Source organism: Vanessa atalanta, chromosome Z (genome assembly GCF_905147765.1).
Source record: "Vanessa atalanta chromosome Z, ilVanAtal1.2, whole genome shotgun sequence".
NCBI lineage: Eukaryota > Metazoa > Arthropoda > Insecta > Lepidoptera > Nymphalidae > Vanessa > Vanessa atalanta.
In genome coordinates, this window is record NC_061902.1 from 1376840 (window position 1) to 1404029 (window position 27190).

The following is a 27190-nucleotide window of genomic DNA, read 5'->3' on the forward strand; positions in this document are numbered from 1 at the left end:
TGCGCGGCTAACATCACATTATAATATTTATTTCGTTGGACAAATACATAAAGATTTATTTTTTAGCAATCTTAGCGTGAATACTCTGACTTCACTCAAGTTACTCAAAGTTTAATCACGATCAAATGAATTAGGAAAGCTTGGAGGAGAAACAAATAAATAAATAATTATTTTTATTTGTATAAAATTATAAACAGTATAAGTAATACCCTTTATCAAAGCCGAGAAACGGGTCCTCATCTCTTGAGGGGTTCTAGAGATTACTTCTATGATGTGCGAACATTCGAAATACTAGTTGCCCGGCCCGACTTTCTAAGATTATTTTCTTACTGAGCGTCTACGTCGCGTAAGAACTATGATAAATGTCAAGTCGATAAGACACGTAGTTTCCAAAATTTCGTGGTATTTTATATGGATTTCAAAATAAAGTAAATATTCAATATATCTCTCGGATTTTTTGTTTTTATATGAGATTAAAGCTTTTCCAGTGCTTTTTTGTTGAAAATACTATAAACACATGAAATGTATTTGCTAAAGTCAAGTTTCATTTGATACTGTTATAGGCTTCGTGTTTAAATGTTATTTATAAAATACTTTTAACGAACCATATATCTGAAATAGGTGTAAGGTAAAATTTTAACGTCCGTAATACTTTTAGTACTTCCTATATATTTAAAAAAAAAAACGGATTAAAAAAGAAAGTTACACTCTATTGCTCACTTATGAGCTAAGTCCTCTTCTTCCAAATTAAGAATCATCCGCTAGGATTCACTAACTTCAACTACTGGGCAATATGCCGTTATTGATCATATCAGAGGAAGAAAAGTCTTAAGCGCCGAATGGTACTTTTGAGAAATGAGGTTTAAAGTTAAATTAGTACATCTAATTTCCAAAAATTATCGTCTCCTCGCTTTAGCAATTCGTCCTTTTCTTTCATTTCGAAAAATATTTGATGTTCATCCTAACTTTACTTTCAATAACTAGTTTCAGTGAATCCGTTTTATAAATTCAAGTATCTCACGCGTAGAATAAAACTACTTTGATTTTATCTAAAAGTTTTCGGATATCAACTTCACACTAAATTTAAGTTACAAGGCTTACACCGGATCGCTATTTCGTTCACGTGAATTACGGAAATGTGAAATAAAAAAACATTGATTTCGACTCATGTATTTTTTTTTGTTTTTCAAATTTATTCGTTATTATATATCAATATATGTTATTAGAGTACATAGATTACGCCAAGAAATTAAATGATTTTTTTTAAAGCAAACACACATCAAAATAATGATAAAATAGTGAAGTGAGTTTTTACAGAATAACACTAATAACTCTACAGAAACACTAGACTTCAATGAGCTGCGCTGTTATTGAGAAACGAGTTTATTTTGCGTTTTACTGATTTCATAAAACAACCTATGAGTAAGTCAAATAATTATTCTATCGAGATTTATATACGATCACGAAATTCCTTTCGTTCGATGGACAAACGGAAATGAAATCTCCCTTAATCATATGTAAAAAGCAGTAAGATACTTAATATATATTTTGTTCACAGGAATCGATGCTGATGCTGTAGTTTGCCAATACTATGTATAAATATGTGGCACCGCAAGGACGTAACACCCGGAATCCTCGTCCCCAGCAGCGAAGATCAACATCAACACCCAATGAACGACAGCACCCGTAATTTTTTTATTTTTATTCTATCGAAAATATATTTACTAGTAATGCGCTCGTTTGATATTCATATTTAAGTCGACGAAGAGCGAGGCCATACGGGTTGTATTGTGTTGCGTCGACTTAGCGTTGACTGTCCGTCCTCATACAAATATCCATGGTATGCCACATGGTGTGATGCAGTGTTCAAACGAAGCTTGGGTCACGGACAAAGAGACCAGATAAAGCAGGTATATTGGATTGTTACATCAGATTGGCAATGCAAAATAATGTAGATACGGTTTTAGTAGCAGCAACAGAATACTCCATTTTACTCCAATGTCGTTCAAAGACAGACATGATTTACCTATACCAGAACATGCGACGCTCCAGTACGGCAGTACTACGTCGCAACGTCGAAATGCTGATGTGGCACTCAATGCGTTGAAATCATAATGTACAGCCAATGCTCATATGGCCTCACTCTTACCCGACGTCTAATACATAAGAAGACTCCGAGCTCAAGTCCAGACAAACCACCCTGTTTTCTAGTGCTTAATTTTTCTATATAATTTATCTCCTGTTCGAAAAAATGCTCCAAACATAAGGCCAAACATAACATTCAGTTAATATTATTGCCGGAATAAGAGCCATCATATTAATAGGGCGTGACTTTTAACAAGTTGCCTAGAATAAAAAGGTCCTTAGCACAATTCAAATTATATATCTTTTATTCCCTTCTTTAAGACACCAAATCGTATAAGAATTTTTTGGATTTCATATTATCCGCTTATTTTACTATAAAAATATCTTCTCTTCCCACTGAGATGGATTGGAGTTTGTTCCATCAAGCTGCTATACGATTTGATAAACACACATTTGGCTAAGCTACGTTCGACACGTGCATGTTTCCCGGGTTTGAACCTGCAATCATCACGATAAGTTTCACATGATTTTGCTATTGGGTAATATCAGATCCATTATTGTAATTACCGCTAATCGATCATTAATACTTCGTATTGCTATGTTCTGAGTTGAAGGGTGAGCTTGATTAATTACAATTAATAATCGCTAAATTGGTAGCCGTAATAGTAAGGAACGATATATATTTTTCATAGTGATATAGATTTGTTCACGAAAACTCACGAAAGCGCGCATCTCCATATTAAATTATAAACGGCGTGCATTAGTATGAGTGAGTTACGCTCGTGCTTAAAAGATTTATCTTAGTGTGCGTGAGATGATTAAGGGTAAATAAAATTGTATTCGTTAAATTTATTTTATCAAAAAATAGTTTAGGTCTTTGGCGACGATGGTGATGACTTACAGTCAGGTGTTCTGTTGGCTCCGTTGCCTTCATGTGATTAGTAAAATAATTCAAAAATATTAGTATAATTATATATGATTGTGGAAGATTTCTATACAAACAAACGCAATCATAGCGTGTAACGATAAATAATTCAAATGCATTCTACATTTATAGATAAAGGCAAAAAAAACGTGACCAATTATTTATTACGCGCTTTGTCATTAACATTGTTTACCGGAGTTTTTATAAGATCATTAGAATTACGTGTAAATAATGTGTTATAAAATTTAATTGAAATAGTATTGGGATTTATTTTTTAATTATAGTCCGTATAATCATGAAAAAAGTTATTTTAAATTGAGAACATTAGTGACTGTTTTAAATTTAGAACTTTGTCGCCAAGTCTACTAAAAAAGTATTACTATAGCGATCGAATCTAAAATGTATCGTTGGCTTTAAATCGTTTTCATATTCATCTAACACAATAATTCAGTTGTACTTATGTCGCCGTTTGATTGGATTATGCTCGGGATCGTATCATTACTGATATAAGAAAGTATAGACACTCAGTTACGATTAAACCGAGTTTTATTTTTGTGAGGAATAGAAAAGTCGAGTCGAGTCGATTCTAGTTGTATTTTAAGCCCGCGTCATCAATAGCAGCCAAGCCAAGCAGATCTAAGATCAGGTACATTAAGATCATAAGTTACCTCTTACGTCATTTCTTTCAATAAATCGGTTTGATGGTTCACTTTTTGCCATATTTGAATAGTCCTTACATATATTAATGGCTTGTAAAAAACAAACACTTCGACTATATAATACGCAATCGCAAGGATATATTGCATTACTTGTCCTACACAGCTTACTGGTCTCATAAAATTTAAAAAGAAAGAAAATAGGAGATTAAATAAAAGTTCCTTTTGGCAATTATTGAGTTTCTTGTATTTTTTTTTTATTCATAAACAATGGATATGCGATGTTCATATTTTTGTGTTTTGAACAAACAATTGTTCTATAAAGCACGTTGATAATAGTTATGTATTTATGATTATTATTATTATTATTTTGACTTTGACTTAACAAATCATTATACAAATTTATTTTGTTACAGTTTACGCAATGGTAAAGTGTTTACGATCACAAAAGTATCTTCTACCAAACCTACATCGTTAAATTCCGGGGAACAGCCTAGGAATTCGAGCTCCCACACTAGAAGAGTTATCCCTCCGAGACAGAGTCGACACAATCGCTCCAATATGATGATCGAAGAGCGCATCAACCCTTTTGATGATGAAGTAAGTGAACATTTTCATTTATTATAAGTAAGTTAGGAAGAGCCTGTAAATGTCCAACTACTGGGGTAAGGCCTCCTCTCCATCTGAGAACAAATTCATGCTGCTTTATAATATAATATAATAGATGCAGATGTATGGATGTGGCAGAATTTCATTGAATTTAGACAAATGCAGGTTGACTCACGTTTCCTTCACCGCCGAGCACGAATTGAATCATCAGGAACCAAGCACATGAAAATTCAGTGGTTAAAAACTTGCCTGGCTCTGAACCCGTAATCTTCGGTTACAGTGCACAATTTCTCACGACTTTTCTCGGCTCTTAATTTATTAGGCCATAAAAAAATCAATGTGCAAGCCCATTTTTGAAGGTACCAACCACTAGCAGTAATACTCACTATTGTTGTGTTCCGGCTTAAAGGGTGACTGAGCCGTTGTAACTACAGGCAAAACATAAATAACATCTCAGTTGTCAAAGTTGGGGATGCAAATTTTGTAATGTAAAATCAACTCAATTAAACAATAATTAACCAAAAATTTAACTAAATGATACTAATTACGCTCACTCAGTTTGATTATTTGTAAACAGACTTACGACTTGTCGAGTAAGTCGATCCGAGCACTCGTTCCGGATCTAAGTAAGAATTGGAAATTGTTCTTACGTATGTAACTAAATACAATGGATTTCAGTATCATTACTGAACACTTAGGTTTGTTCATACATTTTGTGACATATAGTTTATTGCAACTTAGCCGAAGAGATTTTCTGGGTATTGCCTGAAAAAAATATAAGAACTTCGTATAATAGTATCGATTTCACAACTACAGATAGTGATATTTCATAATTAGTGATTTAGGACACGTGAATCTCAAACGAAGAGCGTAGATTCAAAGACGGGCCGTTGTCAATGAATTGAAATAATCTTTATATCAATTTAACTCCTGTATTGTATCAGTATAATGATATAAACTACAAAAACCTCAAAAGGAGATCATACGTTAACCAACACTGGGCTATCTGGTTATCCAAAACATATAACTATTAAATATTTGGTGCTATTTTACTTATATCATTTTGTTTATTATTATTTTTTTTTTTTTGTCTTAGAACATTTTCTAATAGTAACTGCACGTGCCAACGTCAATTTTAATACTGTCGGAGAACTTAGTTCCAAAGTCGAAAGCCTCATTCGTCTGGTGCTGGCGTCCCAACTTCAGTACACAATGTCAGCTTTACAACTCACTGACAAGTCACTTCTGAAACTTTACCAGTAAGCTTGTAAATACGAACAGAAGTGTTAGTACTTTGTAGTGCCTCTGCATCGGAATTTAACAAACATATTATAAACATATATTATTATACATTTTGTGTGAATAACGGATCGTCTTAAATAAAATTGTTACCTTAAAGGATCTAAAAAATTTCATTATAATGCATCTATATTTGAAATTGATTTATAGATTGGGTTTTCATTAAAAAACAGTACTTACGATTTTATTGTCAAGTGTAAATAAATAAATCGTCAGTGGCGCTTCGTTGTTTGAGAGCGGTTTGACCCCGCTGAGGTTAGAAACAGTAAACTTTAATCAAGCATAAAATATTTCATTTTTATTTCGTTAATGTAAAGATCGCTGAATTTAAGTAGAATGATAATTATCAAGTTCATTTAAAATTTGTTACGGATGAAATCAGAGGTTCTTTTGGTTTCTTGAGCTGCTTGACTTCTTAAGCTCGCCACTGGGTAACAATTTATACAAAAATAGCCAAAGTTCAAAGTTAATATTTACGAAGTTTGCTTTCAATATAAACTGAATTTTAGCTTTATAATAAATAATCACGTTTTTTTGTACATATTCTGAGTAGAATTAAATTCATCGATATTTATATTAATAAATCAAAACATATCAAATTATATAAATTAATTAGTTTACATGACTTATATTACAAATTACAAACATGAAAATGTTTATTGAAAACATTCGAAAACAACACAAATGTAGAATTCGTTTGTTATTGACATTTCAATCTCTGAACCCGAACTAGAAATTCTGAATCGCATTACTAGGTACTACGCGATAGAATCCACGCGCACAAACTACTTACGTACAAACTAGTTCAAACTGGTTCATTAATTTGGTAGCTACATAGCAAAATGAACAAATAATTTTTCGAACTATTTATTAACTCGAAAACGCTGAATTCTATGCAATAATGAAATCCGGTTAAACTCTCTTTCGCTTATATTTGAACATACGATGGAATTCGAAAAAGGAAAACTTGTCAGGAATTTTTAATTACATTTATTTTCACGGCATAAAGATGATTTTATTAAATAAATATTAAAATATTGGAAAACATCATATACATTACTCTGATCCCAATGTAAGTTGCTAAATCACTCATGTTATGGAAAATCAGAAATAACGACGGTACCAAAACACTCAGACCCAAGACAACATAGAAAACTAATGAACTTTATCTACATCGACTCGGCCGGGAATTAAACCCGGGACCTCGGAGTGGCGTACCCATGAAAACCGGTACTACTCGACCACGGAGGTCGTCGAATTTTAACACACTTGTATAAAGTGATCTGATATGAATATATATTTGTGCTTATCATTTTTTATCGAGTTTATTTTCACAGTTTTTTTTTAGCATTAGCTGCCTGTAAATTTCCCACTGCTGGGCTAAAGGCCTCCTCTCCCTTGACAAGAATGTTTGGAGCATATTCCACCACGCTGCTCAATAATGAAAAAGTTTCAGGATCTTTGTTTCAATAGGTTCTAGGTCCTTGGAAGTAGAACAAGTACTTATAGTGGCTATAATAACGCAACTATTATGCTTATGCCTGTTGGCTAGGACGAGGGAAGCTAAAACTAATATTCTGAGTTCAAATACATGGATGCATCTTCTTTTCGGCGTTATAATCCATTTCACGCTTATTGTTAAAACAACACGTCATATGGACATTTCGTCGAATGAAAATCTGCCAGATATAGTGCACTCTGTATTAAAGCAGCATTGTAAATAATCTCCAAGCCTTCTTTAGAAACTTTTTTTTCTTGCAATGAAAACCTTTAGAAACCCCTTGAACCGGGTTATGTGATATTCCTACCATTACCTGCGTATGTCAGAAGTCCTGTAGAGCAACCTCACTTAAGCCTGGTAATGGTTTATTTATGAGCTGTTACTTTACTTTTGCTCTTTTAATATCGAAAATCATTCGTTCCTTTAATTCCTGACCGACTTCGTATGAAGTTTCTATTTTGTTCTCGAAGAATAGCCCCTCAGGATCAATTCGGCTGCCAATGTCTTTAAAAACAAATCCACGCCACTGACTACACTACATCACTAACGCGTGTTACGTTGAAATTTTAGTCAGCTCTATGTCGAACTACGAAAACATATTACAGATGGTATTCTGTCAATTAGGCGACGTATCCAAACAAATGTCTGTATCGAAATTTTAGATGTGATGTATCTGTTCTGCAACGGCCAAGGCACTATCGCCTAACGAACGTCAAAATACTACCAAACATTTCAATATTTATCTTGGTGGTAGGGCTTTTTGCAGGCCTGTCTGGTTAGGTAGTACCTACTTATATATATATATATATATATATATATATATATATATATATATATATATATATATATATATATTCTACCGCCAAGCAGGTGAAAAGGTGAAAGGTGAGTAAGCCAGTGCAACTATAGGCACAAACGACATAATATTTTAGGTACAATATATTATTTATAATAATAAAATGCTATAATAAAATTAATCAATACAGCTAAATATAGTTTTATGTTTATAAAAGATCGTGCACTTAACTGGAGGTAGAAATATTGAGTGTTCGTCGGAAGGAGCGTGTTAGGCGACGTCAGAAGCGCATCCGCAACGGCCGACTCTTTATTGAAAAAAAGTATTGAAGTACTCATTCAGCAAATTAATACTCATTTAGAAATCGGTAACGATGAACATTTTAAATACTTTATTTGATAAACATTTTTAAATAATAATGTTTGTATGAAATATTTTTATGTTATTTATCTGGTCGTTAGGATTTTAATGTAACTTATGCAGAATTCCTCGCATAAATTATAACCACAAATTAACCATTTGGAAATGTTTAGTTCATGGTTTGAATAGTTACATCACAATCTTCTTTAAAGATTCAGATGTTCTTAACACTTTCCCACCACGACTAGGAATAAAGTCCTCATTGAATTATTAGTTAAATTCGCCTAATATAATTCGGCTATACTGTCGAGATTCGAAGTTCAGAACTACCAAAGTACCCTTAACAGATTCAGCTGTATGCAACTAATTTTGGTCTCACACGAAACGAAATATTAGCACAAACAATCATTTAATTTGGCTTTTTCAAATGCGTCCAAGATCGCTAATTCTTAATTTGAATTTCTTTAAAATTGTACAACACTCTTTTTATTGTATACATTTAAATTGAATTATAAATACAAAGCGTTCCTAGCGCTAAAAAGCGAGCATATCCAGACAATATTTGGACATATCACTCAACGAACAGGCACCGGCCTAAACGAGTAAGTGTGCTCTACGAAATTACTAAGAAAGTATATTGAATAAATAAACGTATTTTTTATAATTATAATTATTACTAATATCATGCGCTAGTTAAGTAGCAGACATAGTGTCTGTCAGCCTGTCTGTTGCTTTTCGCGGACAAAACACTGAACCAAATTAAACTAAACGCGGTTTGAAGCAAACCTGAATTCCAAGGAAACCATACTCTACTTTTTATACACCTAACACCTAACGACCAATCCCCAAAATGTGCGTGAGGCCTGCAGCTAGTATCGAATAAAACTGCCTAATTTTTTCTGCGTTTAAACCAAGCATATTGTGAAATATTATGTAGTTTTTTCTGAGATGCAGTCGGTTCTAAACGCTTAAAATTTTTAACTTGAGAAGGTCTTAATGTAATTACTGTAAGCGAGGCCTCCTTAATTTTTGCTGTATTTAATGCTTTTCATCTTTTTTGTACTCTTTAGACAAGTATGGTTTTAAATTTCAGAATTCCATACCTAAATATTTGAGCATACAAAATATATATATATTTATTAGGTCAAATATATATATTGTAAAACACAATTTGAATGTATTACCGATATATATTATATATATGATATATTATATTATCACTTTGTATATTAATCATTACAAAATTATTTATAATTAAATATGCAAGAAAAACTAAGCAACATCGTTTTGATTCTGAGTTATAGAATTCCTTCAATATCGACATTTACGCACGAAATCACATGATTTGTAATAAACCAAAACCGTGTAACATCGATTGACTTTAGAATTTAGATTAGACCAATCATTTCGTATGCATACATTATGCGTAAGAGAAATTGCTCTTTATAATATTGTGTTTTAGGGTCCGACTATTTCCGCACGACAAAGCGAAGCGAAGGATATTCTCAAGGTTGTATGGTCACATTTTTACTGCTTCGCTGATTCTGTTTTTAGCTAGTTTATAAGGGCACAGATCTTAATTTCCTGTAATGAAACTCTGGGTAGGCCATTAATAAGTTGTTGGTTTTTTTTTTATCAAAAAAATCTCATTAGCTGCCAGAACTTCGTTTAGATCTTAATATTGTTGTTTTCCGATTTGAAGGGTAAGTTAGTCAAAGCAGGCACTTGTAGTCAAAACAGTTACATGGTGGTAGGGCTTTGTGCAAGCCCGTCTGGGTAGGTACCATCCACTCATCAGATATTCTACCGCCAAATAACTGTATTGTTGTGTTCCGGTTAGAAGGGTGAGTGAGCCAGTGTAATCACAGGCACAAGGGACATAACATCTTAGTTCCCAAGGTTGGTGGCGCATAGGTGATGTAAGGAATGGTTAATATTTCTTACAGCGCCTTTGTCTATGGGCGGTGGTGACCACTTACCATCAGGTGGCCCTTATGCTCGTCCGTCAACCAATGCCATAAAGAAAAAAATTCTTACAGCAAAAATGTATGTGTGTATTGGTGACCATTTGGCAGTTGGCCCATATCTTCGACCTATATAAAAAAAAACACTTTTGTTTGCACACACACTTGTGATTATATGCCTATGATTTACGATACGTAGTTGGTCAGTCTCCCTTAGGAATTGCTTCAGTGCAACAATATATACAACGAGTCTTTCATACAAATGCATACACAATGACGGCCTCAGTTTCAACGCATACAGATACGGCCTCCACTCCACAGATTATCATCATAGATCGAAACGCTTCACTTATCACACGAGTGTGCTCAATCCTTTTTACGTGAACGATCTTGAACCTAAAACTTTTCCGTTCCCTAACTGTTACATTCTCGTCTAAAATTAAACCTTCAATGTATGTATCCCTATTTCTATTAATACTGAGATTATATTTAATCAAAATGATGAGATTGGTGCTTCGTTTTTTTTAAATATATAAGAACTATTACTATTGAACCGAGATGGCCCAGTGGCTAGAACGCGTGCATCTTAACCGATGATTTCGGGTTCAAACCCAGGCAGGCACCACTGAAATTTCATGTGCTTAATTTGTGTTTATAATTCATCTCGTGCTCGGCGGTGAAGGAGAACATCGTGAGGAAACCTGCATGTGTCTAATTTCAACGAAATTCTGCCACATGTGTATTCCGCCAACCCGCATTGGAGCAGCGTGGTGGAATATGCTCCAAACCTTCTCCTCAAAGGGAGAGGAGGCCTTTATCCCAGCAGTGGGACATTTACGGGCTGTTAATGCTAAAAAAAAAAAGAACTATGGGTCGTCCCCGAAACGTATGAATTTCAGATACAATTCCATAAATTATATGTCTATAATGCGTATAGTTTAGCAGTGTGATGTTAAGCAAACTGTTTAATAAGTGGAAAGTATTTCTTACAAACCCAATAAATGTAATCGGTTGTCACCACTTACCATTAGGTGTCCAGTATTGTCACCGGCCGAGAGAACAATCTTTTATATCCCTGGCAGTATTATGTTTATCTATGTTTTTTTTTTTTAACTTTTGGAAGATACTTAATTTGTAAATGCAACTTGCAAATTCACAGATACATACAACGTCACTTCTTCACACGTAATGTTTAAAGATAACAGTTTCATAATAATTTACGAAATAAATTTGTACGACCGACAACCCTAATCTTACTATTCGAATAGTACTAAAAATGATGTATATTAATGGCAAAACTTTCATCAGTTGACAACCCTATTCTCAATATTAGGATACCAGCCTTACTGGACTCAACTATGACAAATTACTATTTGATGAGTGTGCACAAAACCGCCAAACATGGAATTCTAGATCAATTTGAATTAACAGCTTATCAGTTATTATTTCTTAAAAGTAATTTATTAATGTAAACATTATGATATGTCTGATGTGGAAATCAGGTTTAGGTGTTATACTTTAAGTGATAATTAGAAAATCGAATAGATTTATCGCTATTATTAAGCAATGGGGGTGGTTAAATTTCCGGAGCCTATGTGTGTATGTACGTTCCGGCGTAGATATCATACGTTGACAAATGAGGCATCGTTAACTTCGTCGTTGAATCCCACGTATCCATAGGCTGTGACGTCATGTTAAATTCAATATGGCTGATATGTCTTTCATAATATTACATATTACACTAATTCATTATAAATTATATGAAAATAAATTATATTGAAGAACGTAGAATAATTAAAACTTGGAAATAATTAACTTATTGAATTCCATTTAAGCGTGTCAATACTTACAGTGAAATTACTTAGAACTAAGTAGTAAACAGGAACACGGGGTTAATGCATATAAGTTTTCAATCTATTGATCGAGTAAACTTAAATCAGAGCTTTAAAGGACTTGAGGCGTGACTTCCAAACGGTTAATTATCAGCAATACTGCATACTGCGAACTATCTAACTGAGTATGTAAACTAACGTAACTGTCATAGGGAAGAATTTATTAAAATTTGATACGGCTTCAAAATCTTCGGCAGTGGTGACCACTTACCATCAGGTGGCCCATTTGCGAAACTCCAATCGATGTCAAAAAAAATTACGCTTTTTCGCGCACTGGCACGTATAGAAAGAGTTTTTTTTTTTACAAAATTCATATTTTTATAAATATGATGTTAATATGCAGAGGGCTAATATTTTCTCAATGCAACGCTCACTTATCGGACCTTATACGTCCAGTTTAACCACTACAGTACACAACCACAGTATTGCAAGTTAACTTTGTTCGCTATACATATGTGACTGACTTAAATAAAAACAGTAAAACAACAGCTCCTCAATTACCTACTGACCTTTTGAGTATAAAATTTGAAGTATAATCGACCACGCAGCGTCAGTACCAGTCATTTTTATCAGTCCATAACGATTATTTCTTTCATTTGCAACTGAATTAAGAACACAAACTAAGCACATGAAAATTCAGTGCTGCTTGCTAGGGTTTGAACACGTATTCTTTGGTTAAAATTAAAATTTTCTGAAAGTAAAAAGTGTTGAATCGAGCGGTTGAGATATATTTAACATTAAATTATTTCTAAACAAGAAATAATTTCTTATAAATGATTATTAAAGTGTCATTATTCTACGATTCAATTCTTTTTTTATCCATAACTTTTGATATTATAATTATAAAGAAATTCCAATAGCATATCAACTTGAATATCAAATAAAATGTAATATTTGAACGACTTCGACATACTTACGTATTGACTCAAAAAAAATTGAAAAATTAAATAATTTGATAACTTTCCACAAAAAATATACAAATAGTTAATTTATTCCGAAATTTGCGGAAGAATTCAAGCAATTTACATAAAAAGTCCGAACGTATGGCATCGAAACTGATCAACTTAATGCATACTGTTTTAAAAGGGCAATTACACTTGCGACGGCCTACAGCGCGCCATCACTATTTACAACGGACGGCGAACGCATCATAAACCGTCAGGGAAGTCGGTACACATCATGGCCTATTGTTCAACTACCTTGAACACGCATAGACTTTGTTAATCTTTAAAGTTGCTGCTCATTTCGCCCGTGAGAGCGCTAGTCTTCGGAACTCCAGCGTCGCACATAGTGAGCTACGATAAGGCCGTTCTGTCCATTCGAGAACACCTCGATGGTGACATCGTATCAGTAATTACTAGTGCTGACTAAATTTACTTTAATTGGAGTTAGTGGCGAGGCGGTGTCGTGACCCAACCTTCTACCAATTACAGATAAAGGATCTTTCATTTCACGAAGGTTTTAATTACTCAATGTCTTATAAGAACTGCAATGTGAATGTGTAAGAATTAGTCGAGTGAGTAAGTCAGTTTAGCAACATGAGTCCGGTTTTTACTATACAGAAAATTGGACTCGGGATGTCTACGGGACAGGTGAGTTAAATTTTATGTAGATATGATACTATAATATTAAAAAAAAAAATTATAATTGATTTAAATTAAAAAGTATTATATATATATTTAAAATAAGTATTTCTTAATTACATTGTCATTGAATGCCAGTGTTGACGAATTTGAAAATAACAGTTTTTTTTTCACAGAGCTTAGTATATATATATGTCAATGATTATTTCTATGAGAAATTTTTCGTTTTAAACTCATCTGCTGTTTTGATAGATTATCAATGTTCGGTTAATATTTCTCCTAGTAAAGCCACGTACAGCTTCATAATAAGCCGTAGGTCTCGTAGCAGTCGATTAAGAGTTAATGAATCCTAAGTATTTTTCGCAAGCAAACGGCTGATCATAAACATCTATCCGTCACTTTCAATGTAATAAAAAATATGGGGAGGAATGACGATTTCATTAACATGTTTTTATTTTTATTAATCATATATTTTATTGAATACGATATACAATTAAGTTGTTTATTAATTCCATAGTCGATTTTTTTTTAATAAATAAAGCAATAAAACTACAAAACGGATCGACTTAAAGTACATGCTAAGAACTTCAGATGTATGTTTCGAAAATCGATAGTACTTGACAATCAGTAACCTCAAGCGACTAAGGAAAGTGCGCGACTAATCGCCCGGTTTAATAGCTGAGCAAATGAAGGTTCGTGTCTGCCGTTCATATAAACGAGTTGGAATAACAATTGATATATATTGCGCAGGAATTGATCTGTTAGACGGAGATAGTTTATTTCACCACGAGTTACACTGTCCACGACTTCGATGAATTTAAATATAGAATTAAGTTTACCTCGTAGGGAAATTAAAACGTAATATCCACACGTCAATTCATGATTATCAATGGAGTTGACACTTGCTGGACCACCCTTAGGAAACGTAGGGAATGCCCTATGGCGAGGTGGCTAAAGGGCTTAAAAAAGGTGACATGTACATAATGAATGCATGACTGCCCAAGATCAGGATTGTTGGCGTTCTATCTGAAAAACGCCAATTCAATCCGTTCATATGTATACATGATAAGTATAAATTCCATACTGGTAGTTTCACTAACTTTACCTTGGGGCAAATCCTTAATCAGTTATTCTGTAAAAGTAAAATACATTTCAGTGCTGTTCCAGTATCTGTTGTAGTATCATACGCAACGACAAATTTGATTCCATTGTACAAGAATTAGTTGATATTTTTTATAGTGATAATATCAAAGATCACTTGAGACGTTGATCATGTGTCTGGTTGGAATAACAAGGAAATGAAAAGACTGGCACACAAAGAACTATTTCCACATATTAAATGTACAGACACGACCAATTACGGCTCTATATAGACAAACGTTATTGAGCTTAACAGCAGTCTGATAAGAATGTCACCAGTAACATAGTGGTCAAGTAAAGTTTTGTAAATTGTACGAGAAAATAATTTTATATATAAAAATTGTGGCATCTATAAATGTACTTTGATCGTGATAATTTATCGTACTATAATATCTAAAACCGACCATTATAATATTTAATTGTATAAATTTCACAAGTCTCCACAATACGCATTTGAAAAATATTCGACTGACACACACAGGTGTCCTCGAGCTGTTGTCCTTTGCCAAAGAACACGAGGTGAATTAAGAACCCAAACTAAGCACATGTTAACAATGATTGTTGTACTTGGATGCACCCTCTGGATCAACTCACGTGGATTATAATCAACTCCTTATACTGTTAAAGAGAAATATTGAAGAGTATAATTCCAAAGTGGGCGGTTCCGACTAATATTTAGGCTCGTCTTAAGCTGGAGTGCTATATAATACTTCTCCTATGATAATCAATTCTTGGAACATCAATAATATGGTCTCTTAAACATATTTTGAGGCGAAGAGAAGATCGCCATAATACTTGTTGTGCTAAAGCTTATGTCACTTTATGTCACTAGACTTGTTTACTCGGTAAATTTTCATATTTATCGAGCTAAAACATTTAACGTTGTTTACAATATTATCTCTGAACGTTGCAGTTAGGTCACCTTAATAACATTACTATAAAATTGATGTTTATAAGTGGTGTGTCGGGCAACGATTAATTTAGTTTCTTCCGTGCAAGGTTTACCTCAATTTTTAAATCTAAATCCACGTTCATTTGAGAATCTCAAAAATCAAAATATACTTAATTCAAGTAGCTACCAACCTGGATCAAACCAGACGAAAATTAATATAAAGAGCACTATATTACGCGCCACTTATTAATTAGTTGAATATTTTAATTAAAATAATAATAATAATAAAACTATAACCTGTAAAATTAACAAATACAAAAATCTAATGTTTAAATTTATTAGCTTCAAAGTTACATATTCTTGGAAGGTAATTCAAAAAGCTTCAAGTTCAAATAGCGCCTATGAAGCTTGGGGTGTTCCTTTTTAATAAGTTCCACCTGCACCTTGTGGACTTTAGCCATAGAAATAGGTTTCGAACAAAGAACTATATATTTCGTGCTTTTTTAGTGTTGCCATATATAAAAACACTGAAATTGAAATGAAAAGATGTGGAACATAATGTACATATAAAAAGTCCATTGTGACGAATATTTAATGTTAACATATTATAACACCCACGTCTGCCAGATTCTGCTAGTTTAAATATAAAAAGACTTCTGCTTTAAAATAACATTTTGATATTTCAGCCGAGCGTGAATAATAAAATAACATAAAATTAAAGGGAACTGCAACCGAACGTATGAAAATGTAATTGCTTTGACATCGTCAAAGGCATCATACTTTTAATTAATTTAAATTTTTGTTCGAATCACTTTGAACAAACAGCCAATTTAATTTATTGAATCCGACAGCCTGTTCGTCCGTGGCTGTCTTCGTCACGATTCATTGCTCTTTGTTAATGAGGCAATTGTCAATCACGCGGCGTTATTACGATCGGTATACGTCGTTAATAATACACCCTTCGGACTTATTCTGATGTCATATTATATGTATTTGCATTTTTATTACGCGAGATCAGTTTCGCATTGTTTTTTTTTTTAGATAGTATTTAAGTACTTGGTTTTAATTTCGAGTAGACTTTGAATATGAAATCGTGATAGGCTGTATGTCAGTTATGACGTTATATAATATGTTTGTTTGATTGCATCGTTGGTATTGTGAATAGCGTATTAGGAAGCAAATTGGTTCTGGGCTCGAACATCGGATCAATCCAGTTTTATGTCGAGATATCCTTAATAGCAACCTGGAATTTGAATTATGGGATTTGCAATCGTATTGGATTACAAGCAACCCGTTCCAGCCTCCCACAGATGCAATTTAATACATACAATAAATAATAATAAAATTATATGATATATCATATGTAACAAGTCTATTTATAAATATAAATTTTAATACTCGTGAACTATGTAGATTTCTACCAGTAAACATATATTAGCTTAGCTCCCACGTCCAAAATAACAAATGTCATCTTCTTATTATATTAGTATCGATGAAAATCAGACGATAGATACTTTTTTGGTTGTTGATTTTCATTTTAATATATTATAGTACTAACAAGATTTATCAAGATCTCATTTATATGTGCATTGTTCCGTCTACATTTGCAATATAATATTAGAAAATAATTAAATTAAATTTATTACCAATCGTTAGCGAATTCTAAAATATTTTATCATTATTAATAAATTTCTCGACGTTGTTACGTGTATAGTGTCGCTCGTCGTTTTCAATTTGTAATGATTGTAAACTTTTCTTCATATTAATCACAAGGACTTATATGGTTTTTACAGTTAATTTATTTTACAAGTCAAATGAAAAATATTAAAACGCTCAACTAAACAAACACAAACGTTTCACTCAAACTTTAGAGATAGCAACGCTGCAATCATTCATCATCATGTTTTTATTTTAAAATTAATGTAAGTCCGGTTGAAGTTTAAAAAATTGTTAATTGTTTAATACTTCATGACTTCTTCGCAAAACGTAAATGACATCTATTTCTTTAATCACGATATATTATAATCGTGATGAAATAGTCGTCGGACACTTTTTAAATCTATTCGTTTTACTTGGCATAATTTATTTTACAAAAACGTAAAACATCAATAAAATTTATCTATCTATTTATTTGGACGTAATTCATTTCTAATATACTAATTATGGAACATGGAATACGCACAGATAAAAAAAATATGTATGCATACCAAATATTTTTTACATCGAAGTCGATTTATTCAATTAATATAATTAATTTATTATCATTATTATAATTTTTATTTCATTTTAACGCGAGCGATCAAATAAACCGTCGTAATAAATTACGCTAACAAGCATTGCATTGTAAAAAAGGGATTTGTCAAACCTGGTATAACCGACGCGTCCATTTGTAGAGTTTAGCTTTTATATCCCTTTTTACAATATCCAATACGCCCGGAGCTATTCAAAGTATTAACCATTCGACGACAGAACAATCAGCTAATGGCTACCTTACCACACGTGAATTTAAAATTGTCAATATCTTAAAACACAATAAATTACTCGCTTAACTCTTACACGTGGAAATGTTTAGGCTTATTTATATTCAGAGAGCATATCCATCGCCATGACACCGCCATGGTCTTGATGACAATGGCGAATAGTTTCAAAACTACAAGGAAAATTACATAAGATAACTCTTTCGAGGAAGCTATATTTAAATAGTGCGTGTATCGAATTGCTATTGTACTTTAAAAGTGCCAAGGTTCAAATTCGATGGTTGCATTTTAAACTTTAAATTATGATACGTAAACTATAAGTAAAATGTGTAAATGACGTCACAGGCGCTCCGTCAACTGTCAAATACTTAACATTATAAAATCGAAAGTAATTCTACACGTTTCTCTGTCTGTTACGTTTTCGCTGCTTAACCTTTGAATGATAACTAGTTAATAATAATTAAAGAATACTATTAAATAAATAAAGTGTAAAATTAATAAAAATATTAAGAAGTATATTTTAGTAAAGGCGCCACGTATAGAAAAGACGGGGGGGGCGGTATAAGGTGGCGGAGGAGATGAAATGATCGTCATGCCGTTTGCCGTCATGGCATACGAATATATCTTAACCACAGGGCGCACCAATAGATGCTTCACATTGATTAGCATCGGGGAATTTTACGCTTGACTAAATAGATGCTCATAGATGTACCCACTGTAGTGTAGGCTTTGCTCACATTTTAAGGGTTTGTCGTCAGGCGTCAGTCGACGTTAGTCTAGGGCCGAATTTCTTTAAATTCGTTTATTGGCTTAACTGTGAAAGAGCAACAGACAGACAACGTAACTTTCACTTTTTTAATATTAGTATAGGTTATGTCTGTATAAAAATATGCATGGCTGATCTGTTTTGTGATTCTAGCTTATAAGGCTCCAGTTCCTTAAGTCCTAGGGTCAAATCTTAAATCGGACCAAGAATAATGATGTTCTGTCATGAAATCTGTAGCAATCTATTGTTGGGAAGTTGACAATGCTCGGCAGTGCACGTGAAGTTATTAGTCTCTAAAGTCCTTTCGACCAGTGTCAATAAAAAAAATTTATCGTACTTATTCCTATACTTAGTAGACTTTAGTCTCTGTCTCCATTTTTAAGTTTTACATAATATATAACGTACACTATGTTTGTTTCCTTTAAAATTCATATTATTATACAAACTAAAATGATTTTAACGGTTCGTTTGGATAATCTAGATGGATGCAGCCGGCTTGCAATTTAAAATTGAAAATAATCTTTTTTGTTTTTGTAATTCAACGTGTAACCTCGCTAGGAATATAGATTTTAGAAATATCGGATACGAGCCTACTTTTAAAATTTTTTGCTAATGCTCTTAGTTTCGGATTATTTCATTCACGCCCAGTTAAAAATCTATCCTATAGAATATTTAATGAAACCTAAAATCACGATAAGCTATGTACGAAACCATTTTAATTTGAACCGACACACAGACACACAATAGCTTAACCAAATATCCCTTAATGTAAGCGGTTACATGGAGGGTAGACTGTTCAATATAGGCCATTAATCTGACAATATAAGATTTTAAATTAACATGGTTATTTTTATTACTATCAGTATCCAAAACGGGATATTTACCATGTTTTTTTATTTTTGTTTGATGGAGTTCGATATTTCGACATTATCTACGAATGTCTTCTTCACGAGACTCAGTGTCTTGTGTACGAATGTCTTGTTCTCGAGACTCAGTGTCTTGTGTACGAATGTCTAGTTCTTGAGACTCAGTGTCTTGTTCTCGAGCTCCACCAAACATTATTAAAAACACAGTTACCAATATTTCAACTCGTTCCTATTATGACTTTTTATGGTGATTTGTTTATTATTATGGCTTATTTCTTAATTAAACGCAACAGTTTGAAAAAAAAAACATCCCAGGACAGAGAACTTACAACTTTAAATCATACTTATTTAAGACATAGTATTATCATTTCACCTTGAAACTTGACACTAGTTCGATCTGAAATTTCCATATATATCAGAACAATATCCAATTTCTATGTATTTACTTGTGAAATTTGGAATACAGACTTACATTGATACTTTTTTTACATCCTTAAGCCGTTTTAATTATAACAGTGATTGTCGCTTATCTCCTACTGACAATTCACGAAAAAGTTCTTCAGTAAGTTACATATTCGTTTTTATAAAAAAATAATTATTGAGCTTCCGTGTGAATCTGAATTTTCGAAACAAATTAAAACAATACAATGCAATTGAATTTCTCTTTTCATTCATCAAGTTAAACTACTGAATTGTTCGAGATAAATTGAAATTTCATCACGACTTCCAAGTGGCATGCCTGCCTTTTTAATTTCGATAATATAACTTTTTAACATTATATTTAATGATATATGATATAAATATATGTGTATATATATATTAATATATGTTGTGTAATTTTTCTTCTTCTATATTAATAATTTCGTGCAGGTCTGCGACAGACCCGATCTAAATCTATTTTCTATTATAGAGCGTTCATATACAATGATTTTTAGTCGACAAAATATAATCGCAAAATTCGTATTATCGAGATATTATCCATGAATTTCAATGACATGACAGTTCAACGGGCGGCCGTGTTTGACGTTTGCAGGTGCGTCCAGAAAGCTGTGTAGCGAATGATTATTGTTAGTTTTCACCACCTAAATATAAAATAGAGATGTTTGATACTCAAAATGTTTATAAAAAAGTTATATTAAAAGTAAATGATAAACCGTATTTGTTTAATTTTATATATTTCACCAGAGCGAAGCCGGGTTTTCATCTAGTATGCGTTATAATTACTAACAAATGTGTATTAAATTTTAGTTACTGCATATATAACTACAGCAATTATTTCATTATCTCGATTCCTTATATTTTCCTATTTGAAAGTTTGTAAGATATTATTTAAAATAACAAGACGGTCTATATACTCCCTAAACTAAATAAATTACAGTGTATTTAACTTTCCTTTTAAATATTGTTGTGGTAACGAAAATATTTTTCTTTCTTTTCTTTTCTTAACTTTAATCTCACAAAAACGATGAATATTTTTCTTTTATAAAATTATATAATACCTATACTAAAATTAATACATTAATTTATTATTCATTACAAATAATAATAACTAATTATTAACATGAACATAGAACGTTTATCACTGGAACTAAAACTAAAACCATCTTCCACTCTATTTCTATCATGTATATATGTGTATGTAATATATATATGTTATACGTCTCGCGATTGTTGGATGATTAAATAGCTATATTTTATGGTCGTCATAAACCTCCCTCGATGGCTAGATGCTCAATACTAGAACTTTGCCTAACGTTTTTAAACTACCGTGACGTTTGAGTTATAAAAGCTTTATGGTATTTACGAAGCTGAAGAATGTGTACTCGTCAATTGCACATAACGAGAATTCGGGTCATATTCCTCACAGTTTCGACAATATTAAAAGCCAAATTTTTAAAGCCTCCTCGATAATTCAGCATCGATTTTAGCAGATTTATCATAATGTACTGTTTTTTTTATGATATAAGGCGGATATACGATTGGGTTACCTTATGGTCACCAATTCCGATACATTGACGCCGTAAAAATTATGGGCGATGTAATCATGCTTATATCGTTACATCGCCTATGAGCCACCAAACTACTGGGAGCTAAGATGTTATGACACTTGTCTCTGTAGTTACCTACATAGTTACCTATCATCAGCGTATAAGTATAATATTATTAAACGTGTAAATGTCCCGGAAGACAATCTTCATTCATTTATTGATTTAACTTAAATTATGGTTTTGGCTGGTAATAAAAAAATAGGCACAGAAAGTAAATTTACAAATTAAGGATAGACCATAGGAATGGACAAAATGTAAAGGTACCATTGATAAGTTACAATTGATGACGTAGTAGATGGACATTAACTTCTTGTAACAGTATTCAGTTCGAAGTGACTGATTGTCTAAAATAAATCTTAATTTTACTTAGCATTAAAAATATTCGGAAATCTTGTTCAATATTTTTTTTTCGCTACATCGTAGTCTACCGTTTTTTTTTATGATGACAGAAATGTTGATAAGGTAGCAATTAACGTTTTATTAATTTTATAACAGCCGCCTAAAGATGATGAGCCAGGATGTTTTCGACGGCAGTTTCACCGGATTACTCGCAATGTCCGCCAACGGATTAGTGGCGAGGGTCGATCGAAACCACCCGATTGGTTCCTTGATAAGTTTTCGACTCAAACCTTCACCGACCCCGAAGAACCACTGTACCAGGCAAAACGATCCAAGTTCCTTTGTGGACTTAAACTGGCATTCGATCCAACTGAACAAGCGCATTATCGGGTACGTAGAAGAGGTTTTATTGTAAATAATTTCTTATTTAATTTTGTATTTAATTTTATAGATTACTTTATTTGTAACATAACCAACATAAGTATGGCCGCTTAAGTATACAATTAATAGCTTATTAACATCAATCATAATTACATCGGCCGGCCTTAACTAAGTATCGTCGAGATATTCGCAGAACAGTAGAAAATATCAATGGTGAACAACTTACGCAATTATAACCATCCTGTACTGTGACTAATTTCTGACCGGTCAACTTAGATGGCAAATATGATAATTTGATTTCTTCTTATCTAATTTGTTTACTATATCTCTGCTAGTGGCTCACTATCGTCTCCCTGGCCATACTGTATAACGTCATATTCGTTATTGGACGAGCGGTTTTCTGGAAGCTGGACGAACTCACCACCATGTGGTTCGCGGTCGATTACCTCTGTGACATCATTTACTTCATCGATACGATTATACATGCGCATGAAGGTACGTTTACTATCTTATTAATTATTATAATCTTGAGAACAATATTGAATTAATAAGCTTATTTTTATATAAACATAGTATATTATTTAAGATGACTATGCGACATTATGCGAATTTCTAATGAAATATGGATTTTAGTTATTTAATAGCAAGCGAATGGAACGTCTTTCGTTGTTGAAAATTTTCCAGGAAAATGCGCTCGTGCTTACAATTATATTGATATCTTGTGTGAGAAATACGATTTGAAATAAATTCCAATCAGTTCATGTTATTTATCATTTGAAGTTCATTCCTTTCTGTTCAAACGGACGCTGCATAAGCAACCTTAAACTTGACTATTTCTTATGACTTATTATTCATAGATTTAAATCGAGTGTAGTATTCGACATAAGGTCGTAACTCAACTATTTGACATCCACATACATTGGGCCGCGCCTTGCGTCATCAAATTTAGCTAACGCGTGGACAAACAACTCACCCCGCCCTCACTTTCCGCACAAATACTCTGAATCGAATGATCTTGATATCAAAGGACTATTCGATATGGTGAACTAAAAAAAATACGTAATTTCTAAATTTTTCAAAATATGCTTATTCGGTAATTTGACAGATGAGTATATAATATTTAATTTTAATAAAATTATGAAGCTCAGAAGACAATAATTTAATTTTACCATTCGAATTGAACGGATCCCGGTCACTAGGATTTTTAAAATTCAATCGTGAAGATTCAACGACTGTAGCTAATGTCACTAGTTTCCGAGAAATTTTCATTTCGTATCTATTATTTGTTTCCACTTAGACATAAATTGTGTTTATTGCATAACGAAGTGTTGAAGTAAATATGTGACATATAAAAAACTCTGAAAGATTAAATGTTTGATTTAAATAAGCTCGATTTAAATTTATTGATACATTTTTAATGGACTGAATGAACGTTGAAGTCTACATATTGAAAATGGTAAGATGTAAATTTCAGGTTATTTAGAACAAGGACTCATGGTAAAGGATTCTCATTACCTTAGGAAAAATTATATGAAATCCGACGCATGGCCCTACGATGTTCTCTCCCTTTTACCGACGGACATAGCTTACTGCTGGTGGACTCCAGGATCCTGCAGCTACGTGAGTCGATCATGTCATTAAAATAATAATGTATTTCGTTTGTATGTATTTCATCTAACACTTTGGACTAAAACAAATGTTTCGCCAATAATTCTGTATTAATGATGAAAAGATAGGCAAGCTTCATAAAATGTATGGCTTTGTTTCACAAAGATAATTCAGATTTCTACTGTGGATTTAACACTATTTTGAACAGATCAGACTTTCAATACATTTCTATTGTGCACTCTTGTTTCTTATGGTTTTACAATGATGAGTATATTTATCATTGTATAAGCGTACTACACTTCGGTTGATAAAAACTTAGGGTCAATATAAATTATCGCATATAGCACAACCAGATTTACAATTAAAGTCATCTCGTATTTTAGATTTGGTAAATAAGTTCAGGGTACCTACAAGGTGAGATAAATCGAACTACAATAAACATTCCAACCAAACACATTCTTTAGCTTTGTTATTACTGAAAGTGTCAATATTGGTTGTGTTCCAGGATCGTTTGCCGTGCCCTGTTATTGTGCGACTTAATCGGATATTTCGCCTGCCTCGAATGTGGGAGTGGTTCGACCGCACCGAGACCGCGACTAGTTTTCCGAACGCTTTTAGAATTTGCAAGGTCAACTAAAATTAGTAACAACAAACTAATTAATGATTATTTATCATTCATCTAAATAATATAAAAAAACTTTATTTTGATATTCTAGGTCGTAATGGCAATCTTAGTCCTGATTCACTGGAACGCATGCCTCTACTTTGCGATCAGCTACGCTATTGGATTTGGCACTGACAATTGGGTATATAACATCACCGGAGTTCAGAATGAAACGTTGGCACACCAATATATTTACAGCTTTTATTGGTCAACGTTGACGTTGACCACTATTGGCGAGACTCCCCAACCAGAAATTGATGTCGAGTATGCATTTGTAGTGGCAGACTTTCTGGCAGGAGTTCTTATTTTTGCAACTATAGTAGGCAATATTGGTTCCATGATCTCTAACATGAACGTGGCGAGAGTTGAATTTCAAAACAAGATGGACAGTGTGAAACAATATATGGCTTTTCGAAAAATAACTGGTGACTTAGAGGCAAGAGTGATCCGCTGGTTTTCCTACACATGGGCGGAGAGTGGAGCTTTGGATGAAGAAAACGTATTATCATCTTTACCGGACAAACTGAAAGCCGAAATCGCTATTCGGGTTCACCTCGAGACACTGCGCAAAGTACGGATTTTTCAAGATTGCGAGCCCGGTTTGCTTGAAGCTTTGGTGCTGAAATTGAGGCTGCAAGTATTCAGCCCTGGTGACTATATATGCCGCAAAGGCGACGTTGGCAAGGAAATGTATATCGTGAAGCGGGGTAGGCTTCAAGTGGTAGCCGATGACGGTACAACTGTCCTTGCTACTCTAAGTGCAGGATCAGTTTTCGGAGAAGTTAGTGTTTTGGAGATTGCTGGTAACCGCACTGGTAACAGACGCACAGCTAACGTCAGGTCATTGGGCTATTCCGATTTATTCTGTCTGGCTAAGAAAGATTTATGGGAAGCTCTTGCAGACTATCCAGATGCCAGGGCTACTTTAACTGCACGCGGTTGTCAATTACTGCGTAAGGTTTGTAAGTTGATCTCACCTAGTCCGATCGTGTGTTTACACCGAATTAAAAGTTGTAAGTTTTGCATATAAAAAAAATATTTTTATAGTCTGATGAAATTAATATTTTTAACATTTATTAATCTTTATTAAGACTATTTTATTCATTTTTATAATATCATTGCATTAGTTTTCGTTTAAATATAATTATTTGCCGATATATATCATATAGATCTTTTTAGTTAGTAGGTAGTACAAGTAGGAGTAATACTAGTACTAGAAGTTGTCGTTGTTTATTTATCTCAAAGTTTAACTCAATCAATTTTTCGACACATATTAATATAAAACAAATTTTATAGGACGGACTACTCGATGAAACTATATTCGAAAACGCTCAAACGACCCAGCAAAGCCTAGAGGATACCGTTCGCAAATTGGAATCTACTGTTATTAGTTTGCAAAATCGTTTGCAAGTATTACTGGCTGACGTTGGAGAAAAACAAGCATTGTTGAAGCAGAGATTAAATAGACTTGAGACAAGGTAATTCTAATATTAAACCGTTTACATTTAAGACATTTGCACTGTTTCCATTTGTATTTGGCAAAGCGAACTTTTAAATTGCGACATCAGTTTTGCCTGGCGAATTATAAAAATCACTTTGATTCAAATCGATCTATTTCAAATGAGCATATTTCAGGGCAATCGAAGCTGAAAAAAAAATGAACTCTCTTGATCCAGAGGAATTACGCCATCAGATTGTCAGGTCATGTGAAGAGACAGAAACCATTGGAAATGCACAAGGGGGTTCTTTCAGGAGCTTGAACCAGCCAGCCGGTCCAGCTAGGGAACGAGGACACTCCCTGAGTGTTGAGCGTAGCCCAGGTCTATTGAATGTCAAAACTGAGCCGAGAAGCAAGTCATTACGACTGAAGCGGATTCAAATTGATGCTTCAAAGTGAATCTGTACAATCGTAAAGTTTGATTAATTTAGAAATGTTATTGTTGGTTTAGGAGAGAGTTTTCGAAAATTTACGTATTTGTAAATTATTTTTGATACCTGGAAAAGGCTTTATATGAAAACGTTTGGACTCTAAATTTAAGAGATGATTGTGAATTATACTTTCGTGATGGAACACGGCTTGTGTTGGTGCTGAAGGGATATGTTAGAAACGTATTTGATTATATATTTTTTTTTTAATTTTGATTGTTTTCATACCAAACAAATGTTATGGTATGAAAATAAATGTCAAATAAATGTCAGCCAGTGGTTTTGAAAACGTATTAATCGTTCGATATTCATCGAGATTTATTTAAACCTATGTTGTTTTAGAGCTCTATTCAAAATTCGATGGTAGTGAAGATTATTCCTGAAAGTAATTTTAGCTGATCGATATTTTGCTC

The 27190-nt window shown here is 33.2% G+C and overlaps 1 protein-coding gene across 2 annotated transcripts; it reads left to right on the top strand.

Moving 5' to 3' along the window:
• Positions 1-1632: 1632 nt before the first annotated feature.
• LOC125075900 (cyclic nucleotide-gated cation channel subunit A-like) lies at positions 1633-27178 on the top strand. Of its 2 annotated transcripts, XM_047687749.1 has the most exons (9): positions 1633-1686; positions 4083-4266; positions 22355-22588; positions 22915-23074; positions 24054-24199; positions 24693-24815; positions 24904-25809; positions 26148-26329; positions 26487-27178. In XM_047687749.1, exons 2-9 carry the CDS (start codon positions 4228-4230, stop codon positions 26746-26748), a joined length of 2052 nt encoding a protein of 683 aa, XP_047543705.1. In that variant the 5' UTR covers positions 1633-1686; positions 4083-4227; the 3' UTR covers positions 26749-27178. The 2 variants fall into 2 exon arrangements, with proteins under 2 accessions (XP_047543705.1, XP_047543703.1); XM_047687747.1 differs by lacking the exons at positions 1633-1686; positions 4083-4266 and adding an exon at positions 13340-13679.
• The last annotated feature ends 12 nt before the right edge of the window (positions 27179-27190 follow it).